Source organism: Ananas comosus, linkage group 15 (assembly GCF_001540865.1).
Source record: "Ananas comosus cultivar F153 linkage group 15, ASM154086v1, whole genome shotgun sequence".
NCBI classification, from domain to species: domain Eukaryota; kingdom Viridiplantae; phylum Streptophyta; class Magnoliopsida; order Poales; family Bromeliaceae; genus Ananas; species Ananas comosus.
Genome location: NC_033635.1, coordinates 3,326,461 through 3,343,911, shown reverse-complemented (window position 1 = coordinate 3,343,911; position 17,451 = coordinate 3,326,461). Strand labels below are relative to the sequence as shown.

At 38.4% G+C, this 17,451-nt stretch overlaps 1 protein-coding gene and 1 long non-coding RNA gene across 3 annotated transcripts; one reads left to right on the top strand and one right to left on the bottom strand.

The window, feature by feature from the left end:
• LOC109721730 lies at window positions 183-2,855 on the bottom strand. Of its 2 annotated transcripts, none has more exons than XM_020249491.1 (2): window positions 2,453-2,855; window positions 183-486 (listed from the first exon to the last, which is right to left on the bottom strand). In XM_020249491.1, exons 1-2 carry the CDS (start codon window positions 2,725-2,727, stop codon window positions 351-353), a joined length of 411 nt encoding a protein of 136 aa, XP_020105080.1. In that variant the 5' UTR covers window positions 2,728-2,855; the 3' UTR covers window positions 183-350. The 2 variants fall into 2 exon arrangements, with proteins under 2 accessions (XP_020105080.1, XP_020105081.1); XM_020249492.1 differs by lacking the exon at window positions 183-486 and adding an exon at window positions 1,650-1,830 and having other exon boundaries at window positions 2,453-2,754.
• LOC109721731 lies at window positions 2,790-5,294 on the top strand. Its single transcript, XR_002219278.1, has 3 exons — window positions 2,790-2,876; window positions 4,472-4,571; window positions 4,911-5,294. It is a non-coding gene; the product is annotated as an uncharacterized LOC109721731 (long non-coding RNA).

Genomic DNA, 17,451 nt, shown 5'->3' with positions numbered 1-17,451 from the left:
ATGTGCCTTTCTTGCATAGCTTTTATATGAAACGATCTGACCCGCAAGCAATAATAACTTATTAGGCTCAAATCACCGGCTCAAAATATTTAAGTCCGGTTATTGTTATTATTAACGTGCGAGATTTCATATATTTCAATCAGAATTATTTTTTAATCCAATATGAAACTATTGGAGCGTTATACTATAACAACTTCTTTATTAGAGAATTAAAAATGACATAATTGGCTAACTAAAAGGTTCACAGTTCTGCTTTTAACTTCAGCAAGGAAAAAGCTTTCCAGAGAATTTCGATGAAAGAAATTGGTAGGGATGCATAGATTTTTACGATACATAACAAGCTATTTCAATTACGGAGTATTATTTTCTTCAGAAATTGAAAATATCAGAACTATGCACAATGGGATTATCAGGAATGCAGCGAACCTCAACAATTCTTCGTCCTCTTTTGAAATGACACCAATTCGGGACCAGTCTCCACTGTACCTGGATAAATTTAAAACCAACAAATCAAAACCTTGTAAATTAAGGAATTACTTGTTATATTTTCGAGAGCAAGTAAAATTTTCAAATGTCCAGACCTTCACTTCCAAAAGGAACTGAACATGGAAACTTCTTTTTTTCTTTCCTTTTTTTTTTTTTTTTATCTACTCCGTAGTTCTCGTACCCTATATACATTAAACGCAAAGCTAGAGAGGTAAGCTCCAAATTTAAGCACATAAGATACCTTGAATCTCCAACCTCAGTATCGGTGTTCAAATATTTATCACTAGCCTCTAGTGGTTTGGTGTGTATCTGCAATTAATTATGAATCTGGTATGTGGGCAAGTTGTTTTTTGTTTGACATACATGTAAATGGGTTGTGGATACAGCACTACATCACCATCCAACAATGGCATAATGGAAGATGTAAGTATATATATTTTTTTTAATCTTTGATGCACTTCTATCAGGAAGCAAGCTGAACTGTGCATTGAAAGGTTTTTTTTGTTTTTTTACTAGGCAAAAATTGCAACATAACTGGTTTTCTACGCTGAAAGGACTAAACTTTCAAAGCGCATTTCCCAATTTCCCTTGCTTTCTCTTACCAAACTAAACTAAGGGCTTGCTTGGTTCAAGAGTGGAATTGGAATGAATAATAAAATGAGAATGAATTGGAATGGCAAATTGGCAATTGGATTGCCCCACTCCTCCCAAGATGTTTGGTTCATTTTTCGATTGGAAATCGGAATGAATTATTTCTATTTCACTGTTTGGTTGATACAAAGTAAAAAAAAATAATAGAATAATGCTAATTTTACTTTTAAATATAATTTTATAAAACTATCTAAAATTTATAAAAAAAAATTAATACTACTCTCAAGTTAGAGTTATGCCAAAAAAGTTTGAATTTATTTTAAAAATTTTTATGCAAGAAATTACAAAAAAATGCCCTTTTTTTTTTTAATGATGAGAAAAGAGAGAAGAGATTGGTATAGGGAGAGTAAGAAGGATGGATAAGATGGAGAAATGTTGGGCTGGGCCTGAGGAAGAGGTGAGTGTGGGCTTAGAATTGAAACTTCAATCCGGGAATGGAGGCTGGAATCAATTTGTAAGCTAATAGACCATTCCCATACCGATCCAGAATGGGAGTCTCAAACAGATTCCTGTGAACCAAACAAAATTAGCAGGATTTGATCAAACCGATTCTTATTTCGGATCCAAAATGTACGAACCAAACATGTCCTAAAAGAAAACAATTCCTAAAAATAATCTCAAATTTGAATCCCTTCAATGCACACTCCTGCCACCCCATTCCTTTCAGGCCCTGGCTGACTACATACTTCATAACTGACATTCAAAATAAAAAAAGAGGGGGAAAAAACAAAAGCTCCATTAAATCATTCCCAGTGAAAATATTACTATATAATATAAAGGATTGTTTGGTTCAAGATTTTGTACTATTTAGAAAATATTGTATATATTATATTTGGAATGGTAAATTTATTACTAACTTATTAAGTTACTTTGCTCAACATTTTGTACTCTTCTTTTTTTAGTTGCCTTTTTAGCCGGTCTCTGTATTTTTGAGGCCCTGGCTGCCTCACTACATGTAGCTAAATTTATTTACTTAATGAATAAAGCAGGTAGTGTGTTGTTACTCTTCTCTCAAAAAAAAACTTATTAAGTTACTTAAATTGAAAAATTATTAAAATTAGTATGTTTTTATTAATAAACTACTAATGATTCTCATGAAGCATGAAAATAAGAATATCTCATAACCAACGAAATCTATAATGGTTCTATTACTTCACCAATATTTTTTACAGCTATCCAACTTGAATCCAATAATAATAATTTTTAATATTTAAGATAAGATAAAAAATAGGAAGGGTGATCAGAATATTATAAATCGTGAACCAAACGATCTCTAACAGAAACAAATTAGTATAAGAAATCTAGAGGACTTTACCCAGCATCAAGAAACCCAAGGCCAGAAACAGCAACAGCACACCTAGCAAGGAAGGCCTTGGAAACCCTAAGAGAGGAGGTGGGTTTCTCTCCATCACCTTCACCTGCACCTGCACCTGCACCTGCAGCTTCACCTTCACCTGCACCTGCACTATTTGGTCTCTTTGCCCATGTGGGCTGTTGCAACTCCCTCCTCCCTCTTCTCCTCAAGAGGAGGAGAGATGAGAGCTCAGAGGATGGGATAATAATGGAGCTCTTAACACACTGCACCAGCATGTTCTTTTGTGTTCTGGTTTCACTGTTACAAGTTGTTTTCTATTTGACAAAGCAGGGCCTCACATGTGGATTGGGTTGCTGCTGAGGTGGCCTCATCCTGTGGAAAATTTACCACCTCTCTTACCCTTTTCTGAAGAGCAATGCTACAGGTCTCACACCCACTCCATCTAAAAGCAATTAAAATTTTATTTATCAAATCAATTTTTTTTATTTTTACTAAAAAATATTTAGATTTTTATCAACTTTATGATGAAGAGTGTAAGATCTATACTCACTTTCTGGAATGTACAAATAGAATTTTTCTTTTCTGAAAAGCTATACCCCCGCGAAATTTATTGATAATTATGTAAACTTTTTTAAAATTAATTGAAAAACACATGAATTTTCATCACTATTTGCAGAGATTCGTTAGCGTTTGGGGCATGTTTGGTTCCCATGAGGAGTTTAATATTTATTTTACTGGAAATTAATTTTATTTTTGAAAATTTATTTTTATGATAAAATTTGTATTATGTATAAATATTTTTATTTGATATAAATCTTAAAATGCTCAGGAATATTTTATTTTTGTGTTTGGTTGAATATAAAAATTGTCAAACTACATCAATAAAATTACCCTAATATTCTTTTTTCTAGAGACTAATATTATATATACATATCATTTTACACCAAATTAATCATATAAAAATCATACCTGCTTAAATATATGAAATATATTTAAATATTTATAAATTTCGGGAATTCATAATTTTTTTCTCTCTTATACTCCATTTAAAATTATGGAATAGATAAAAAAAATAGCAAAAAAGGTATATTATCAAGGAAAAAGGTGAGTTTTCAAATCTTCCGTTTTAAGGGATTATAAAATTTCATAAAAGTCTTTAATTTTTTGCAAACTCAGATTTTGTGATAAAATAAATATAAAATTTTACAATTTCAACCTCTCAATCTCATGCATCTTAAAAAGTACCATAAACCAAACATGCCCTTAAAGATTGACGTGATGGAAATAATAAGAATGATGCTGATAATTAGTGTTGCTTGAGAAATTTTTTTTTTAATTTTAGAAAGTTATTTTTCATGAATAACCAGATAAATTAAGGACTACAAAAGGGGACAAAAGAGAGAAGAGCAAATACATCAAGTGCTAGTAGACTTAAGCCCATTTGGCAATGAAATCCATTTAATGCATGCTGGATAGATAAATAAAATTGGACTTCTATATTTCTCGTTGAGACCGCAGAAAATATATCGTAATCGACGTATTACGATATACAAAATGTAATATTATGTACAAATTCTTTCTCACAATACATGATGCAATTTCTCCGCAATCCAAACGAAGCTTTTGGCCTTGTTTAGAGCGAACATCGTCGAAAGCGCTTACTTTTATACTTTGGATGGTCCCGAAGCTTTAAAAGCGCTTACTTTTTCTTTTTTCTTTTTTTTTCAAGTACTGTCTGGTGTTTTCTTCCTCGAGGCCCTGACTGCCTCATCCTTGTAACCTAATTCATCCTTTCAATGAATAATGAAGCAGGTAGCGTGCTACCTAGCTATTCTAAAAAAAAGAAAACTTTCTCTTCTTCTGTGCTGTAAAATTATGATAACAACCGCAATCGAAAGAGTATGTAATAAAGAAACAGATGCTTTTGGCAGTACAATCTTGTGTTTTTCCTTGTTCAAGGAGCAGCTCATCAACAACCAAACAAAAAAAAACTTAATTTCACTCTCCTCTACACCACAGAAACATCAGATCACAACTGTACATGTACTGCTGAATGGATCTTTCTGGTTCAGCCGGGGTCACGGGCTCAGACTATTTCTAAATTCGTTCGCTCTCTGAGGTGAGGTCGTAGGTTCGATTTCCATCTTAAATATCTACGTACTCTATGTTCAGCAACTTAACGAGAGTTTCATTTCATGCAGACCCCTCCACATCATAGTAAAATTATGACTTTTTTTTTCCGTGTTTATTTTGGGTTAATGGACTTTGGTAGTTTGAATCAAATAAATTGAGGTTTTAAGCTCTTTCCTAGATATATATATATATATATATATATATATATATATATATATATATATATATATATATATATATTTCAATGTTTATCTCATGCATGAAACAATGTGGTCTTTTTCTCACTTTAGAGTTAAATTACTCAATTCCCTCTCTTTAATCATAGGATGATAGTTTCCTGGCATGCCAAGATGTTCAATGTTTGCGAATTCTCGGAGAAAAATGATCGAGGTCAACATCGATCTACGAGCTTCGACAAGATATTTGCGGCTTAAGATTTTACAGAAATTATTGTTTCGTATGATATCTCAGACAAACTCTAAACAAGCATTTTCTGAGATTACGTGTTTCAAAGCTCGAGTGATCAGAAAGTTAGTCCAAACTCATCGTCTACAACCACGTAGAACTCGAGTCGATCTCATGTTCATGCTATGTGGACATATAGGGCATGGGCCCCTATACATTCCTTTCCCAGGAAAAAATAAAAAATAAAAAATTCTCTTCTATCCTTAAAAACTTAATACTTATTAATAGAACCAAGAAAGGTATTTTTCAATCTACCTTTATTTTCTCCTGTTAAGGGTGGTGGCAATGTTAAAAGAGTGAGATGCAATGTATTAATGAATGCTTCCAATTGTACAGCTTGAACCCATGTGCATGTCACAAGAAAATGCCAAAGAAAAGAACATAAATCTAAATTATTGTTGTTAAGTAAAAGCTTACTGGGAACAATGATGTTTACCTAAAAGAGGACAAAATATATATAGGGATGGGGTTGCAACATGTAGCTGGAATGTTGGGTATATATTCCATTTCTTGTCAAAAAGTTTTTTTTTTTTTTTTTTTCTTATNGGAGCTGTGCTTTAAGTTCAACTCGTTTATCCCGTACTTCCTGGGTCAAGATATTCCGTTCCTCCGAGAGATCAATGTTTCGAATTTCTTCCTGTAAAGTTCTTATTGCGTTGGATATGCTATGGAATTTTGTCTTGCACCATTCCTTCATCCTGTTTCTGCAATGTCTCAGCTTCGCTGTCAGCGTAAGAATGGCTGACCTCTGCCCGGGTACTTCGTTCCACCAGATCGGTACGTAGTTTGTGAAGTCCGGCCTAGTAAGCCACACTTTCTCAAACCGAAATGTCCTCTTAGTGCGCAAGCTTCCAGTATCGAGTATTAAAGGGGTGTGGTCGGAGGTAATTCTAGGTAGAGCGGAAATCCTGCAGAGCGGGAAACCTTGATCCCAATCTGTCGAGACAAGAAATCTGTCCAGTTTGGCCAGGGTTGGTGAGCGTTGCATATTAGACCAAGTAAAATTTTGGTTGGACAAGGGCAGGTCGATGACTTCGAGATTTGAAATGAGGTCCGAGAACATTGACATCGCTTTAGTGCTCCCCCGGTTCCCAGTGCGTTCAGCCTGGTTTCTAGTAAAGTTGAAATCCCCACAAATAACCCATTTATATCCGGAACACACCGCACCGATAGCGAGTAGCTCGGCGCAGAACTCTTCTTTCCCATCCCACGATGGCGGTCCATATACATTCGTAAGGTAAAAGCTCGTATCACTAGTAATATGATTAAAGCTGAGAGTGAGCGAGTGATCGCGCACCAACGCCTCCGTACAAACGAAAAATTTTGAGCTCCAACAAGTGAATAAACCGCCCGATGCTCCCCGAGCGGGGATAAAGTGACATCTGTCGAAACTCGAGCCACAACAAGACCGGAGAAAGGAACGAGACACCGAATCCACTTTTGATTCTTGGATACAAATCACCGAACCAACGTGTTTAGAGATGATAGCTCTAACACTACGACGCTTACATGAGTCGTTCAGACCACGTACATTCCAAGTAATAATATTAAACATAAGAAAAGCGACACACAACCAAAAGGCGGCCCAAAACACAAAAGAAGGCCCACTACAGGTCAACCCCGCGTCGAGAACTTGTGAAGCTCCTCGGCTTCCACCCCCGAAAGCTTGACTCCACAAAGCGCACTTTTCTTCACAACTTTTCTAATGATCCGAGAGTCGACTGCGGGCTTCGGTCCATTGATCTCCCCTTCCAGCAGGAAAGCCTTCCTCAGTTTGGCCCGGTCAAGCGCCGATACATTGCCCACCGATTTCAGCCTCACACAAGCTCTGGTCGAACGACGGCGCACACACTTCCCGACCATCGCTCCGTTGATCACTCCCGCCGCAGGCGAGCCGGAAAACCCGACCTCAGTAGTCGTCTCAGCGGTCAAGGGAACAGTATTGGGGGGCAAAGAAGTAATCCCCGCTACTATGCCCACCGGCGAACACACGCCCCTGATATCGGGCAATGAGAGTACCTTCCCGACCATCGTTCTGTTGATCACTCCGGCCGCAGGCGAGCCGGAATTAAATCTTTCCGTACCGTTTTTGGGAGAGGGCTCCTGTGCGCAGTCCCGACAAGCCGATTCCATAATGACAGCCCCCAAAATCTGATCGGTCTCCAGTCCACCTGCCGGCCGAACGACAACGTCGCCGTTCGAGAGGGGCTCCCCGCCTTCCCCTCCAACCACCGGGCCGAGGAGTAAGGGGGGGCGATCGGGTCCCGAGCGAAAAAGCATGGCGAGGAGATCCGAACACGAAGAAGCAGCTACCAAAGAGAACCGCCAAATCCCCCCAAGTCCGGCAACAGAGAAGCCAGTAGGCCCCCACCAAAACAGAAAAAAGGCCCGAACTCCGCGCGGGCCAAGTCGGCCCCACCCCACGGCGCCAGTCGTGGCCCCCGAAAAGAAACCATAGCCAAGTCCGACCCCGGTCACGGGCCCATCTGCACCCGGCTCCAGTCCCGAGCCCATCTGCATCCGCGCCAAGGTACGATAGCCGAGCCCAACTCCAGTCCCGAGCCCGTCTGCACCCGAGACCAAGTGGACCTTCTGCTTGCCCGTCCCCGCAAAAAAGTGAGAGGGCCACGGAAGAGGGCCGCGTCCACCACCCCCAGCTTCGTGCGGGCCGAGTTGACCCCTTCCCCCAGAGACTTGCGTGGCCCGCAGACTAAGACCACTCCCGAGCCCCTTATCAAACCCGAGGCCATCTGAAACCGGGTCCAAGTGGGCCATCTGCCTGCCCCACCCCTCAATAGCGTGACTGGCCTGCGGAACAGTACCGAGCCCGATGCCTAGGGAGATCAAGTGGGCCCGCTTCGGGCGAAAGCAAACGACCACCCCCTGCCCAGTTCTCGAGATGGATGACGAGATCTCCGAAATCAAGCTGTCCCGCTTTTCACAGCTACAGTAATCAATGCATTGCTTCATCTTTGCATCTCCCATAGGCACCGAACCCGAAGCATTGACAAGAACTAATCCATTTGCCTCCGAAGGAACGTCGCCCGCCGCCCCGTCAGGGATCGCATTCAATGCCACATCAACATCAGCCAAATTTGAATTCCAGACCGTTGGCCCACTCGCGCCGACGATCGCCGGAACCAGCCTTGTCGTATCCTCCTGGCCCTGCAGGGAGTCAGCCGGAGTGGGAGCAGGTTTCCGAAGCGGCGAAGCATCCTGAACAAGAACATCTCTCCTTCTGTCCCGGATTTTCGACGAGTTCCAGGATGCGTCCGTGCTTGAAGAGCCGCCGGCCGACGAACGTCGCCCTCTTCTAGATCCGTCTGAACGGCGATGCGCTTCTGGACCTCTCTGCGAAGGGTCATGAGCATCGGTCCGTTCATTAGGGGGATTGCCAGGATCAACCACGTCGCGTCGGCCCCATCTCTCAAGCTGGATGAGCACCGAGAGCGAGTGATCCCCCACAGTGATTTCTAAGTTTTCCGGGATGTCGGAGAGGAAGTTGACAGCGATGAGACATCGGTATCCAGTGAGATCCACCGTGCGTGTCGAGAGGTCGTCCGCCCGTATGAAACGACCGAAACCGCCAACCAAAGCTGCCACTGTGCGAGAGGACCAACACTCATATGGTAAACATACCAACCGGATCCAGACGTTGTAAGTGAGCGAGGCCCGACGAAGCCCATGGTAGGGATTCCAGGGGGAGCAGTGGAGTCTAAGGTTGTCTAGCGACAGAATCTCTCTTCTGATCACCTGATCCGCCGGCACCCACTCCGGAAGAAAGATCAAAAAATCACGTTGACTATACTTGGCAACATGAAAGTCGGTAGGGAAGCCGCCGAAACGACTCGCCAACCCGTTGGCAATCGTCTCCTGAGGGAAATGACCAAGGTTCTTGGGGGGAAGAACGTCGACCAGAATCGCGTTGCGACAGCGATTCTGCCTGGAGAAGAAATCTTCTGACAGTGGAACAAAAGCACTGAGATAGGACGGTCGAGCCCTCATCTCCCTATAGACCGCCATTGGCAACCGGTCCACGCAGGATCTTGCGACGTGGCCGGTCTTGAAGCACCGCACACACTGGAGTGGCGCTCGACAACTAGCCGCCCGATGATTAGTAGCCAGGCACCTGAAACACTTTCCCGTGAAGAAAGATGTGGGCGGGGATTTGAAGACTGGAGTGAACTTGGCGCCCTGATCGCTACGGGTGGCTCGCTGGGGTGTGGGTGTGGGCGTGAGAAGAGCTTCCTTGTAAGTCTTGTATAAACCTGAAGCGACGGAGGGTCTGGCCTTCCCAATTCCCGTGTCAGATCTCCTTCTGGTGTGAATCGTCGACGTGTCAGATGATCGAGGTATGAGAGTAGGGTCCTCAGAACAACCTAGAGCAATGTGAGTTAATGCCAACCCCACTTCATCAGCCCATAACACCTTCTTATTAGATGCTGAGCCTCCATCAGTCCTGTTTACGCCCGCGTAGGTGCCCGCAATAACTCCTGGCTTCTTGACTAAAGCCTTCGATCTCTCATTCCGTCCTAGAGAACGGACCGGCGTCGATATAGCTGGAGGGGTAGCCGGCGACGATGAAGAGGCAAGTCTCCCGCGAGGTCCCGTCACCTTACGCCAATGAGAATAACAGACAATACCACCTGTCTTCTTGAGCTCCGTCTTCTTATCCGTAAACCGATCTAAACCTCGAGCTATGCCTTTTTCCTCTCCCTTACCAGCATTCCAGTCTGTAACTCGAGCTTTACCTTTTGCCTCCTTCTCACCAGTCTTTTCCTTGTTCCGTTCCCCACCAACTTCCTTTCCAGCTCTCTCAGCTCTCTCTTTTCCTTTAACCGCCAAGAACTTGTTGGAGAGGTCGCTGATCTTGCCGAGGCCATTGTCCGTCTGAGGCCCCGCCAACACGTCGTCCCCCTTCCTTTCCTTTTTTTTTAAACCATTAACAGTGCCGTCTCCACACATCTTGCCGGCCCCACGTGTCATCCTACGACCCTTTCTCTCTCTAAGTCTTTATGGGCTCCATGCGTTTTTATTTTTAGAAAACGCTTCATGCTAAAATACATACTATATAGTACTAAAAGCTATATATATTTTTGTCGTGCATGTAATTTGTAAATGTATAATTTGAATAACTATTCTATTTAACGACTTGCGCTTAAAACCAAATACTAGCAAAGTACAACTTTTAAAATTACCTACGGAGTAGCAAAGTGAAAATACACTGAATGATAGGAGGGTAATTAAAATTTACAGTGAAATTATAAGGTTTAGGGCATGAGTCCAAATTCCCACAGTGGTTGGACAATTTGGCATTCTTGATTATATTGGAAGCTGGATTGCTTAGATATTTGCTTGGGTTGTATTTATTTGTTTGATTTTTTATTAACTCCATTAGAGCCAAAATATTAATGGCCCCATGGGCCAGTGTATCTATGATCATCTCTGATTTTTCTTCAAATTATTCAAGAGATATTTGTTAAATATGTAGTGTGGGGCTTGACTCTAATTTATTATAAATCATTTCGTGCCCCTGGTGTATAAGTATATTTCATACACCGTAGCCTTAAAGTCTTAAAATAGGGTTCTTAAAATCAAAATTTAAGTTTGTTGAATGTATTCTGCGACACTAAAAAAGTATTAAATAATATAAAATAATCGTTATACTCTAAAAACTTAAGCTGATAAAGAACAGTGTTTAAATCTTGTTATATTTAACAAAAGGCATACATGCATGTAAAATATTATAAATTCTGATACTAATTCCTAATAACTTAATTAAATAACAGTTATTTCTCCGGGGTTGATTTTTTAGAACTAGCTACTTAATTGATGCCTATATACCTGGGATGGTTGGTAATAATTTCTCCTAGTTTCCGATTTCGAATGCTTCTTAATTATGTGTAAGAATTTGACTCAGGTGAAAGGCACGTTTTTTCTTCTTTTTTTTTGAGAGAAAGATAGTATGCTACTTGCTTCGTTTATTTCATTTAAAAATAAATTTAGCTAGAATTGTGAATCAATTAGGATTCGAACTTGCGCCTCGGGTACCAATCACGAAGCCTTTTTGCCACTTGCGCTAGGAACAGTAGGTCAGGTGAAAGGCATGTTAATAAATTATTTTATTAATTAAAGTTTTGTTATGATCCTGCACTTCTCTTATATATAATTAATAATTGAAGACAAATTGGTGCTATTAACATCTTTGCACAGAGTCCTTGGCCTCTTGGACCACAAATACAAACACAAGGAAGAGAGAGAGAGAGAGAGAGAGAGAGAGAGAGAGAGAGAATCCGAAGCTAGAAGGAAATAGTATACATATAGATTAATGAGACAAACAATGTGTAGAACATGGTTTATACTTGGTCTTTGAATTATTTCAGTACAAAAAATTAAAGCTTGTTTTGTTTCAGTCACCTTAGGATACTACCTGTTTATTGCAGAAACTTACTGTTCTTTTTTATTATTATTATTAATTTGTTATCTTAGAGTAATTTTTCTTTTGATTGCTTTGCCTCTGTGTTGTTGTTGTGCTTTTTGATTAAGCGTACCCTTATTCACAACTACAACAACATAAAAGGGATAAGAGATCAAAAAATCATTTTGCAAATTGGAATACAAGAAATTTATCAACTCTTACCTGCATGGTAATTAATATTATCATATTTCAATCTCCATCATCCGCCATTAAATCATTTTGCTAGAATAAAAGTGAGAGATTATAGGATTGAAGTATAAGATGGAAAACAAGGTTTGTATAGTTCCGATATGTACGCGCACCAGGTTGGGGAATGTAATGACCTCTCTCTCTCTCTGTATATATACATATCAAAAAGGGAAAACTTCAAAAACCCCCCTTGTGGTTTCACTTTTTTTTATTTTAGTATCCTGTGGTTTAAAATGTATCAAGTTAGTACCCTGTGGTTTATCACTTTATCTAATTCGAGAAATCTAAAAACACTTGTGAACTAATTTTTCATTTAGACAATATACTTTTTTGTATCGTTGATTTTTGAAACTATTAATTTGTTGCCTTGATAATTAATTATTATTATTATTATTATTATTTTGATAGTGTTATAGATTATAAATATCAAGTAGATTTGGTTAGGACATTGCTTAAAAAAATATACTAGATATATGTCCCAACATAAATATATAGTGGTTTCTGCTAATGATATATGTATATATAGAGTCCAGCTACTTTACTCTTATGAGTATGATCGTTTTTGTACTCATAAGTCATTTTTAAAGATACAATTTTTAAATCAACGATCAATATCGTTAAACATGATTTAGAACATTTAAAATTTTTGAAAATCAAATTTCGTAATTTTTTGACATCATTTACCTTACAATCAAAAGATAACTATTAAGTATNTGTATCCAACAAATGTAATCTACAATTCATTTTGATTCGACCATCCGACTTTTAAACCTTTTGATTTTGCTATTTATCTTTTTAATCTCTTTACATTGAGTCATTTGATAGCTCTTCTATTTTAAAATTTCTCTGCACCGTTAAAAAGGCTTGATGTAGCTACTCTCCTATTGAAATAAATGTTTAAAACAAAAGAGCTGGTGAACAACTTAATTAAACGAAAGGAATTGAAATATTAAGTCCCAAAAGTAAAATACTATAATAATAGCAAAAGTAAAATATTATAATATAAAATACATAGATGAATCAAAATGGATCATAGTTCGGACAAATTTTATGCGTATTTATCTTTTTTTTTTTTAGATCCTCCCTTATTTTGATGATTGAATAATTTTGGTGAATGACTTGAAAATCCTTCCCCACCACCATTATTTGGCTCATTATTCAGAGCCAAAAGAGGGGTCAAATCGTGTGAATCTTAGCATCTAAAAATAGAAAAATTCCGTGTCATAATTCTCAAAGCTTTTCTCCATTTTTTTTTTGTAAGGAGATGTGAGAGTATTTTAGTCTCCACATACGTACACGATTCTTGTACCCAAATATATACGACAATTTTCTATTGATGAGTCCATGTTGAAAAGGCACCACAACCTATATATATTGTTGGAAATTAAAGTAGTATTTTAGTGGCATTTAATTTATTAAAGTACTATGTTATTATCTCTTTCTTTTCCTCTCGCAAATTTTGATGAATCTCTGGAGAAAAATTATGCCTTGGCACGTACAAAATGATGAGATAAGAAGCAATTTTTTTCCTTTCTGTTTGGGAATAGAAAATTAAGTGTTACCTGTACTTATATTAAGAGAAAACATAGCAATTAATAAGAAGGGAAAAAAAGTGGCTACCATTAATATTTTGAGAGTAATTAAAGTTGTTTGAACTTGTATTGTTTCTCTCAAATAGTTTCTATATTGTGATTCAGTATATTTTTTACTTTAACATCATATATATGGCTTTACGATTTTGCACTGCACTAGTTGTCATGCGTTTTTATTTTTTTTGAGAAATAGGTAGCAAGCTACCTGCTTCATTCATTAAGCGAAATGAATTTAGCTTACAACTTGGAAGCAGCTAAGGCTTCCTGACCGAGGGAACAAGAGAAAGAAAATAAAAGTAAAAACAAGAGAAACAAAAACCAGGTCCAAGAAACCCAGTAAACACCAACAATCCAAAATAAACAGAAGGTGACCAGAGGGTTAAGCACCGAGGTCGGGAGAGATTCAAAGTGTTTCGTTCCAGGCTTCGATCAACACGGCGACCCGTTCGAGAGCCGTAGACACGTTAAAGGGCACCTCGCGGAAACAAATGCCATTGCGCTCCGTCCAAACAACCCACCAAATTGCCGCCAGCTTGGTTAACAATTTTGATCTTGTAACGGCCACGGGGATATCCGAGAACTGTGTCCACAGCTGGCGTGCATCCCCCACATCCGAAATCTCCTCCTCGAAGGCTCCTACTTTAAAACGAAGAAATCTGACCACGATACAATCGTGGAATAGGTGGTCACCTGTTTCGGCTAGTAACACACAGAACCTACAGTGCTGATCCACGATGCACCCTCGGCGCAGCAGTCTGTCTGCCGTAGGTAATCTCTTTCGAAGTAGAATCCAAATGAAAACTTTATGTTTGAGCGGAATTTTTAACCCCCATAGATGATCGTACAAAGTATCAATCTGTCCTCCGTCGGTAATGAATTCATAAAGTGATTTGACGGTAAAAATTTGATTGGCGGTCCATCGCCACTTTAGTATATCCTCTGAGTTTGACGGGCTAAAGTGAGAGAGGAGGTTTTTGAGCAGCGCCTTCTGTTGGCTATTCTGACCACTGGTATGAGTATCAAAACCTCTGGTTAAGAAGCGCCATCTCCATCCTCTTTCATTCCAACATTGTGCAACCGTGGCTTCCTGATTTGTGATACTGCTAAAGATTCGTGGGAATCGGGTACTAAGAGGGGTTTCATCGATCCAAATATCCGACCACCACCTGATATTTTTTCCATTGCCAAGAGCATACGAAACACCACATTTGAACACGTCTCGACAGCTCATTACACTTCTCCACCATTCTGAGTAAGGTCTAAAGGATCTGCCTTCGCGTAACGGCCTTCTTCTGGTGTAATATAATGCAGTGATTAGCCTCCCCCATAACAGGCTTTTCTCGTTAAAGAAACGCCACCACCATTTTGCTAAAAGCGCCTTATTCATAGCTTCCATATCTTTTATCCCTAGACCTCCTTCTTTTTTGCTTCTACACATCGTTTTCCAACCAACAAGGCATGAGCCTCCCGAAATATTGGAACATCCTTTCCAGAAGAAGGATCTTCTAAGCGCTTCAATTCGCTTCAACACCCATTGTGGTACTTTGAAGATTGCAAAGTAAAATAACGGAAGATTCGAAAGTACCGAGTTGACCAAGATGAGTCTCCCCCCTTGCGAGAGGAGTTTAGCCTTCCATCCGTCGATGCGCGTCTCAATGCGGTTGATGATCGGCGACCACTCTTCCTTACGGAGGGGGTTGATATGTAGCGGAAGACCCAAATATCGGAACGGTAGGCTGCCGACTCTGCATCCCAAAATATCTGCATATCGTTTCGCTCTGTTTGCGGTAATTCCCATGTGGTAAAGTTCCGTCTTGTTCATATTTATCTTAAGACCCGAAGCCCATTCAAACATCTTCCAGATGAAGAGTAGATTACGCATAGCAGACTTCTTAGGCTTTGAAAAGAATAAAGTGTCGTCCGCATACTGCAGAATTACAGTTTGACACTCGTCTGAGGGTCCTATTCCCTGAAGTAAACTATTAGTCCTTGCTGCTTTCGTGACCCTAGCGAGACAGTCAGCCACTAAAATGAATAAGTATGAAATTATAAGGTTTAGGCATGAGTCCAATTCCCCCATGGTTGGACATTTGGCATTCTTGATATATATGGCAAGTGGATTGCTTAATATTTGCTTGGGTTGTATTTATTTGTTTGATTTTTTATTAACTCCATTAGAGACCAAAATATTAATGGGCCCATGGGCCAGTGTATCTATGATCTTATTTATTTTCTTCAAATTATTCAAGAGATATTTGTTAAATATTGTTGTGGCTTGACTCTAATTTATTATAAATCATTTCGTGCCTGGTGTATAAGTATATTTCTACACCGTAGCTTTAAGTCTTAAAATAGGGTTCTTAAAATCAAAATTTAAGTTTGGTGAATGTATTTTGGCCACTATAAAAAGTATTAAATAATATAATAAATATCGTTATACTCTAAAAAACTTAAGCTGATAAAGAACATGTGTTTAAATCTTGTTTATATTTTTACAAAAGCATACATGCATGATAAAATATTATAATTCTGATACTAATTCCTAATAACTTAATTAATAACAGTTATTTCTCCGGGGTTGATTTTTTAGAACTAGCTACTTAATTGATGCTATATACTGGGATGTGGTAATAATTTCTCCTATGTTTCCGATTTCGAATGCTCTTAATTATGTGTAAGAATTTGACTCAGCCCGTGAAAGGCACGATTTTTCTTCTTTTTTTTGAGAGAAGATGTATGCTACTTGCTTCTGTTTATTCATTTAAAATATAATTTAGCCTAGAATTGTGAATAATTAGGATTCGAACTTGCGCCCTCGGGTACCAATCACCGAAGCCTTTTTGCCACTTGCGCTAGGAACAGTAGGTCAGGTGAAAGGCATGTTAATAATTATTTTTATTAATTAAAGTTTTGTTTTGATCCTGCACTTCTCTATATATATAATTAATAATTGAAGACAAATTGGTGCTATTAACATCTTTGCACAGAGTCCTTGGCCTCTTGGACACAAATACAAACACAAGGAAGAGAGAGAGAGAGAGAGAGAGAGAGAGAGAGAGAGGAATCCGAAGCTAGAAGGAAATAGTATACATATAGATTAATGAGACAAACAATGTGTAGACATGGTTTATACTTCGGTCTTTGATTATTTCAGTACAAAAATTAAAGCTTGTTTTGTTTCAGTCACCTTAGGATACTACCTGTATTATTGCAGAAACTTACTGTTCTTTTTTTATTATTAATTAATTTAGTTTATCTTAGAGTATTTTTCTTTGATGCTTTGCCTCTGTGTTGTTGTTTGCTTTTTGATTAAGCGTACCCTTATTCACAACTACAACAACATAAAAGGGAATAGAGATCAAAAATCATTTTGCAAATTGGATACAAGAAAATTTATCAAACTCTTACCTGCATGGTAATTAATATTTATCATATTTCAATCTCCATCATCCGCCATTAAATCATTTTGCAGAATAAAGTGAGAGATTATAGGATTGAAGTATATAGATGGAAAAACAAGGTTTGTATAGTTCCGATATGTACACGGCACCAGTTCGGGAATTTAATGACCTCTCTCTCTCTCTGTATATATACATATCAAAAAGGCGAAAACTTCAAAAACCCCCCTTGTGGTTTACTTTTTTTTATTTTAGTTCCTGTGGTTTAAAATGTATCAAGTTAGTACCCTGTGTTTATCACTTTTATCTAATTCGAGAATCTAAAAAACACTTGTGAATAATTTTTCATTTAGACAATATACTTTTTTTGTATCGTTAGATTTTTGAAACTATTAATTTTGTTGCCTTGATAATTAATTATTATTATTATTATTATTATTTTGATGTGTTTAGATTATAAAATATCAGTAGATTTGGTTAGGACATTGCTTAAAAATATACTAGATATATGTCCCACATAAATATATAGTGGTTTTGCTAATGATATATATGTATAATAGATCCAGCTACTTTACTCTTATGAGTATAGATCGTTTTTGTACTCCATAAGTCATTTTTAAAGATACAATTTTTAAATCAACGATCACTATCGTTAAACATGATTAGAACATATTAAAATTTTTGAAATCAAATTTCGTAATTTTTGAATCATTTACCTTACATCAAAGATAATATTGAAGTTAC

Bases quoted from the DNA above. Each gene is read 5' to 3' on its own strand.
- LOC109721730 (XM_020249491.1), bottom strand. From the start codon at position 2,727: ATGCTGGTGCAGTGTGTTAAGAGCTCCATTATTATCCCATCCTCTGAG. The intron at 487-2,452 runs GTAAAGTCCTCT...AAATTTATCCAG, and splicing joins CTTGGGTTTCTTGATGCTGG to GTACAGTGGAGACTGGTCCC.